This window comes from Sinocyclocheilus rhinocerous, unplaced genomic scaffold, assembly GCF_001515625.1.
Source record: "Sinocyclocheilus rhinocerous isolate Xijiao unplaced genomic scaffold, SAMN03320098_v1.1 scaffold228, whole genome shotgun sequence".
Classification (NCBI taxonomy): Eukaryota; Metazoa; Chordata; class Actinopteri; order Cypriniformes; family Cyprinidae; genus Sinocyclocheilus; species Sinocyclocheilus rhinocerous.
In genome coordinates, this window is record NW_015634565.1 from 224,292 (window position 1) to 232,447 (window position 8,156).

At 36.7% G+C, this 8,156-nt stretch overlaps 1 protein-coding gene across 3 annotated transcripts in view; it reads right to left on the minus strand.

Moving 5' to 3' along the window:
* xrn2 (5'-3' exoribonuclease 2) overlaps positions 1-8,156 on the minus strand; it is a 35,019-nt gene that overhangs the window by 18,986 nt on the left and 7,877 nt on the right. For all 3 annotated transcript variants that reach the window (XM_016559926.1, XM_016559928.1, XM_016559925.1), the window contains one exon: positions 5,428-5,563. In XM_016559926.1, coding sequence (XP_016415412.1) covers positions 5,428-5,563 — 136 coding nt within the window. The remainder of the gene's footprint in view (positions 1-5,427; positions 5,564-8,156) is intronic.

Consider the following 8,156-nt stretch of genomic DNA (forward strand, 5'->3'; position numbering starts at 1 on the left):
TTCTGCTTCCTTTATAGAGTCAACCAATCTATTAATTTCCCGTATTTAAATTGACATTCAGTCAAGTGGCAAAAAGCAAAAAGGTGCAAGAAATCCGTGAAATAGAAATTATACTCATGACCCCTCAAATGAAAAAATAGACACCCTAATGTGGGTAAATAAAAGGCATGTAGAGATCTGCCCCTGAACACACTCTGCAGTAATGCCTCTCATCTACCATTTGGCAGCGTCTGTGTGTGTGTGTGCGCGCGCGCAAATCAGCGAATATGTGGCAGAAGGGAGCAAACACATCTCACGCAGCAGTGAGACTCCATAATGAATCTGTTCAGTGGTTCCCGTGGGACGGCTCTCGTCCGCCGAGCACATGGAGCGAGTGCAGACTGTGCATATATATAGAGCTCCAATTACTGCGGACAAATCCCCGCACACAAGAACTCTAATCAACCAGAGATCTGCTGGAGAGAACGGAGCTCTAATGACTGAATTTCAAGCTAAAGATCAAGACCCTGCATTAAAACTCAACTAGATAACACTAACCGGCTCAAAGAGCAGCGCAAACACAGCGCAAAGCTGTTTGATCCTCGAGCTGGTGAACAAACAGAAAAAGCAAAAGGAGAGTCTTGAACATTTGATGGATCTGCTTTAAAACGAAATGCGAAAACGGTTCATTTCTGACTCATAATTCAAAAGGAGATAAAATATAAGGTAAGAAATGAGTGTGATTTTGATCAAAACAAAAGACAAAAGTGTGTAATATCCATGCCGGCTATAGGCTGTCTACACCGAATCTGCACATCATGTCACAACACTAACTGACTGTGAATCAACCTGGTTAAGGCCCAAGGCTTTAGCAACTGTTAGCAAGTTTTTTTAATCTTTTATTCACCAAAGATGCATTGACCTGATTAAATTCCAAATAAATGCTGTTCTTTTAAATATTTTATTCAAAGAATCATGAAAAAAGATAATTGTTTCCACTAAAATATAAAAGGTTTATTTTTCATGATAACTGAGGTCTAGGGGCTATTTAACTACCATATAAGTTTCAAAACAGTCAGTCCACAGTAAAATGCACACAGCCTGCATAAAGTAGCTGTGATTTTTCACGAACCGTTGTGACTTCCGTAAAAAGTTGATGTCAGAACTACAGTCACCGCCTTCAGTCACCACCCCGAGCACCGCCCACCGTCCCACTCTCCTTTTGCCAAACCCCCAGACAAGATCGGCAGACCTGTAAGGTTACACTCTCACTCAAAGGATGGAAGATCTGACAGGATTGTTACTATGAAGGTGGATCACATTTAATGTGTATAGTAAAGACAAACTCACCGTATCTATCTAACGTTAGTCATGATAAGATGTATATACATTTCAATTTCAGCAGGCAAATATTTTTACAGCTACATTGTTCCAGCCACAATTAATCGCAACAATGTATATACAATTACAAATGATTATATATAAATCGTCAGTTTGTTGTTTTACACGCATGCACACAGACATTATTTCATATACGACATAGTTGTGAGATGCAAGAAACAGACATACTGTATGGCAAGAAATCTGTAGACGCGCCCATAACAACAAAAGACAATACTTTATTGAACCTTTTCTGATAAGAAGTGTGCGCTGCAAACGAGAGCATTTTTGACGATCGTTTCGGTCCAGTCTGCTCATTTTATCGCGTTTAATCACAGTTGTCGTCAAAAAAACACAGCTGTCGTCGGTTTTTTGTCTGGCAGTGGCAGCAGATATGCTATCAAATTTCTAATTTGAGGCTGTATTATGTCGATTCTGGCACCCAACATCACAACAAGATGATATTTTAAGCTCCTTATGTAGCCGAATCTGCGCTAGTTTGAATGGGCCACCTCCAGTTTCCCCTTTGTTTTGCTGCCTCCAGCTAGCGCTGTGACGTCGGCTGACCCTAGTTACCTGTGGTTGGCCTGGCCATGCGTCACTCAGAAAACAACAGGCCAATCAGAAGAGAGGCTCATAATTTCGAAATTATACAATGTAATTTAGATTAAAAACTGCTCATGTTGCATGTATGCAGCATCTTTGTTTGGATCAAGATTAAAATGCAGTGGTTGCCTCTAATTTTAAATGGAAAGAGCAGAGGCAAAGCCTTATTTTGTTTATATGAAGATTTATTTTATTTGTGTTACTTATTTGATTTGGGGCTTGTTTTAAAATTTCAATGTAGTTTTGTTATTTACATTTACATTATATTTAAATTTTATAATTTAGCAGACACTTTTATCCAAAGCGATGTACAAATGAGGACAATAGAAGCAATCAAAACCAACAAAAGAGCAGTAATATGCAAGTGCTATATTAGTATATTATTATAGTGTTATATTTCAATTCACAAAGAGCATGTGCAGCATTTTGTCCAAGCAATAATAAAAGGAGAGATTTAATTTATAATTGGTCTTAAATCTCATTTTGTTCAAATAAATAAATAATCGTGAATCGAATCGTGAGTTGAGTGATTTGTTACATCCCTACCGCTGACCCTAGTTAGCTGTGGTTGGCCTGGCCGTGCGTCACGCAGAAAACAACAGGCCAATCAGAAGAGAGGCTCATGAATATTAATTAGACAGGCCAAAATCGACCTGTTCGCAGCAGAGCTCCTGAGAAAGGAGCTGTAAAAATATATTGAGATGGTTTTTGGTACTTATACCGCAAATATATATTCTTAAGGACATCAAGACTAAAAATAAACTCCAGAAAGGTGTAAAATATGTGACCTTTAAGAAACACGACTATTTTTAATATTGATTGGAGTAATGGCTGCTAAAAATAAGCTGTCAACACAGTAATCAATTAAAAAAAAAACATTTTTAATTGCAATTACACTTCACAATATTCCTGTTTTACTGTATTTTTGATCAAATAAATGCAGCCTTGAAACAGCAACAAATTTCATTATCTACTAGTTAGTACACTTTTACATTTTGTTATATTCTCAAAGCGAGCATTTCAAATTGGCAAAACCACAAATGAGTGATTACATTTTGATGGATTTGTAACAGAATAATTTTGACATACTAAATTCATTGTTAGGTCATAAATGAACAACTAAAACCTAATTCTATGCAATGCAAATTATATTTTTATACACACGCATAAATGTGCGCCTCTTACCTGGTATAATAAGTTAAAACTGATTTATTTTTTATATAAAACCATTTTACATGCAGTGTATGCATTCATTATATAGACACTATGCACATTGTTTGAAGAACAGCATTCAGCATGATCTGAAATCAGGGGTTTTTACATACATACACACTAGGCATGGGCCGGTATGAGATTCTGACGGTATGATAACCTTAGATAAAAAAAAATATCACTGTTTCACGGTATCACGATTACAGCTCTAAAATGTTATTTTTAAATGTCTGGGTAAAAAACAACAACTTTTTTTTCCACTGAACACAATATATTTTATTTTTAAGAAACATATAGAACATTTTGGAGCAATAAACATGTCAAGCTAAATAATTAAAATAATAATTGAATTCTTCTTTATTAAATTAAGTGAAGTCACTTAAGTGAGCCTAAACCTGCAGCTCAATAATCAAAAACAATCAAAACATAATTTGTTAAAAAAATTAAAAATGCAGTCATTAAACCTGCAGCTCAACAAGGTTTTTGGAGACATGCTCACTTTCTACACATTCATCTTTCAGTCCAAGTTATGATGCAGGAATGTTCACCTTTCCTGAATTAAGTTTGGAGCGGTGAGGTACGAGGATGTGTGCACACACATACACATAAGGAAAGAGAGAGCGCGAGTGTGTTACACACACACACACGGTCTCTCTCCGTACAACACTCAAACAGTGGCAAAGACATCTGAGAGTCAGCAGTTTTTTGTTTTTGTTTTTTTATGTCGTGATTTTGAACAGATGTAAACAATGGCAGGAGGCTTAAAAGTATAGACGTGATACCAGCTAAATTTAGTTATTGTACTAAATCGCAGAAACGTAGTACTTTAGTCTGCTATTCCCCTCTCTGTGAAGTAGCGTGAGGGAGGAAACTAGCTGACGTTAGCTAGTTAATTAGCAATGTTATCTACCTCGGTAGCAAGCCAAAAAGTATATATTTCAACACTGAAACAAACGGTGAGTGGGTCTCTCTCTTGATCGGGGGTGAAAGAGGGAGAAAAGACGACACCGCTATAATAGTTTATGTACGACCTGGAAGTATTTATTTAGCGATCGGCGCTAAAACGTCATCTGTACGGAACATCGTTGTGTACGGAACATGGTTAGTCCACGTTAGGGGTTGCACCGACTAATCGACTTCAATGCTCTGCCATGCCGCTTTAAGCTTGACGTCGACTAGTCGCTGGTCCTATAGAGGGCGCAACAGGATAAGAAATCTTTGAAGGACTTCCACATTTACGCTCCGTTTCCAAACAGTTCAAATGACAAATAAATGCATACTCTGAAAGCGCTTCACAAGACGTGTGATTATGTTACTGGATGCTCGAAATCGAACAGGAGAATGCACGTTTTAAACAGCTTTATTGTACAGGTAAATTAATTGCCGTTCTAATCTAATGCGCTGCTGCACTGTAACGCACACACATGGAGCAACAGCCATGTGGGCAGCGCTGTCATATGCCATAGCTGTGCACAAGGTGTTTGTCACAGCTCCAGACTTATTTGTTCATTAATGATGTCATCAGCGACTAGTCGACTTCGACTCGACTTTCATCACATAAAATTCGACTTCAAAAAATCAGAAGTCGTTCAACCCCTAGTCTACGTTACCCCGAAAAATTTCCAGACTTCGTCTTTTTCGACGGGGGAAAAAGTTCCAGGGATTCACCTCCTTTGGCCATCCTACACACAGGTGACTCTCACGGACTGCTATCGCCAACCAGAAGGGGAGGGCTCGTGTGACTCGCTATGCTCTTCACTGCACACAACCTGAGGGAGTCCTGCACTTTCTGTCTTTGACGACACGTAAAAAAAACTGCGCATACCGCAGGAACGGTATAACGAAATTTTTTTGTGGTTTTGAAACCGTGACTTTCCCAAACCGCGATATACCTTGAAACCGGTTATCGTCCCATGCCTAATACACACACACACATACACACACTTAAAATAAAGCTTAAACTAAGCTATATAAAATAAGTTAACTATGGACAAAAACAAACAAACAAATAAAAAAAAAAAAATAATAATAATAAATAAATGACAACCAAATTACTACAACTTTAAAATGAAAACTGTTAATTTATTAAGTTTTATGAACTGTTAAATATTAATAAAACTATAATAGTAACTTAATGGCACTAAAACAACACTGTGGAAAACCCAATTAATGGAAGACATCATGAAAAACACACAACTGATCTAATGAAGCCTGTAAACAGCAGTTGAGGTGTGTGTACCAGTGACTTACCTGATAGTAGTACCTGAGCACCCAGCACAGGCCCTCCACGTATGACTGCACCACTTTCTTTCGAAACTCATCATCTGTCGCGTCCACGTCAAATTTGGTTTTGTAGTAACGCTGTTTCCAGCCCTCCTCCCATAACCTGTGAAACACATTTACAACACAGTCACAGATACATACACCTCTCAGTTTGTTGTCTTCTCCAAAGACGGGCCTGAATTCATTAAACCGAAACCAGGCTCTCCTGTGCCAAACCAAGCGGGTTCACTTATATGCATATGCACGCCTATGAGAATTTCCTACTTTGTCGGGCTCCATTAAGAGGCGACGGGAAACTTGTTTTCCACCTTAGCACTGGTCAGGATGTTTTGACATGCTCTGGAAATGCAGCTCACATAATCAAGGATGAGCTGCATCTGTCTAGTGTAACCTCTACAGCTTCCCACATGGGACACGGAAAACCTCCATGAATACCAATTGAACCCAATCGATTTAGACCGCGTTGGAAAGCTAATCACTGAAACATTTGCTGTATTAATCACTGGCGGTACAGAGATGCATCAGAGACTCCTGCAGGATTCACACGGATATTTGAGTAGGGATGTGCAAAACATTTTTAAAATCATCTAGTTTGTGGATTTCCTTATCGACTAGCGGCCTCAAGGAAGGCTGGTATAATTAAGCTAGTTTCAGACTCACCAGACCAGAATTGGAAAGGTATATGGGGCATTTGCATACGATACACATCTTTTAAAAACAGAAAAACAAAGCAGATTGCAAAAGTCTTGAGATGCATGCAAGACTATTTCCAAGTTGATGCAATGCTCCAAAGAATAAAAAAAAATAAAAATAAAAATAAACTAAATTAATTAATGAATTACTAAAAAAAAAATAATAATAAAGAAATAAAAAAATACATCATACCACTTTACAACAAATTTCAGTTTGTTAATATGAATAAATAAAAAAAAATTCTAATGTAGTTGGTTAACTAAAGCATTTGTTCATCCATCAAAGCATTTATTAAATTTCAAAAACATCACAAGATGCATGCTATTTTTGCTTTAAAGAATCAAAAATAAACTAATAAAAATTTAAATAATAATAATAATAATAATAATAATAATAAAACAGAAAAACAAAGCAGATTGCAAAAGTCTTGAGATGCATGCAAGACTATTTCCAAGTTGATGCAATGCTCCAAAGAATAAAAAAAATAAAAAAAAATAAAAATAAACAAAATTAATTAATGAATTACTAAAAAAAAATAATAAAGAAATAAAAAAATACATCATACCACTTTACAACAAATTTCAGTTTGTTAATATGAATAAACAATAAAAAAAATTCTAATGTAGTTGGTTAACTAAAGCATTTGTTCATCTCAAAAAGCATTTATTAAATTTCAAAAACAAAAAACCAAGAGCAACAATGCCAATCACAAGATGCATGCTATTTTTGCTCTAAAGAATCAAAAATTAAAATTAAAATAATAATACTTTACAATAAGGTTCCATTTGTTAACATGAATTAACAATAAAAATTATAATGTTGATCATTTAAAGCATTTATTAAATTAAAAAGTGCAATAAAACACAATGTTAAAGTCTCGAGATGCATGCTAGAAATTTGGACTTTCTAATTTGATTCAATGCTTTATGGTGCAAAAACAACAACAACAACATTTATATAACAAATAAAGATATAAGATATCAGTAATTCTTTACAATGGGTTCAATTTGTTAACATTAACTACATCAATGAAAAAATAACAATGAAAAGTAATTCTACAGCACTGATTAAGCTTCATTAAATGGTCATTTCAAAATTTACCAATACATTATCTGTTAAAGGGGTGGTTGACTGGGTTTTTTCTAGGCTTGATTGTGTTTATGGGGTGCAGTCTAACATGTGTTCATGCTTCGTTTTTTAAAAAACGCATTATTTTTCACATAATTTACCTTTATTCCACACCGATCTGTCCCTTCTCTAACAAACGCCTCGATTATTTCCTGTTTTTATGAAGCCCCTCCCTCAGAAATACGCGTGGGCTGAGATTGGTCAGCTGGCTCAGTGTGTTGTGATTCGCTAAACCGCCTCTAGAGCGCGTCTGAACATCCCGCCCCTCAAGCTCAGAATGTGCTTCGGTTGTATTGTAAACAATGACGTCCTCTATATTGCTTATCAATCTGAGCCCAATTGAGACGCAGAGAATATTAATGAAGAGGATCCCGCAGAACCTGTGCAAGCACTGCTCTTAATGGTATGTTTGTTTGTTGTTGTCCCATACTTTTAGATACGCTGTTGTTTGTAAATGCTACTGCTTCTGTTAGCTTTTAATATATGGTTTTATTCTGATTAAAGCTTTAATACAGCACAGCAACCGTACGCACGTCCATGTATAACGCTTCTCATAGCTATGTGAAAATAAGTGTATAAATGGAACAGTTTGTTGGAGCTGATCTAACGATCTGAATGAGAGAGAGCGAGAGAGATGCAGAGCAGGGGAACACGAGGAACAGTATTAAGAACCGCTGCTTTAGAACATTGATTTTGAAACTTGTGAATCCATTAGAATCGTTAGAAGACAGAATCGCGATTCATATATGAACAGATTTTTACATGCACCTCTAGTTTTCTCTTCCTCTTCTCTAAAGCAGCGCAGCATGGCCTCGCCCCCTTTGCTGCCTTTTCCCGAGGGCGGGGTTTATCTGGGTTTGTTACGTCACAAACCC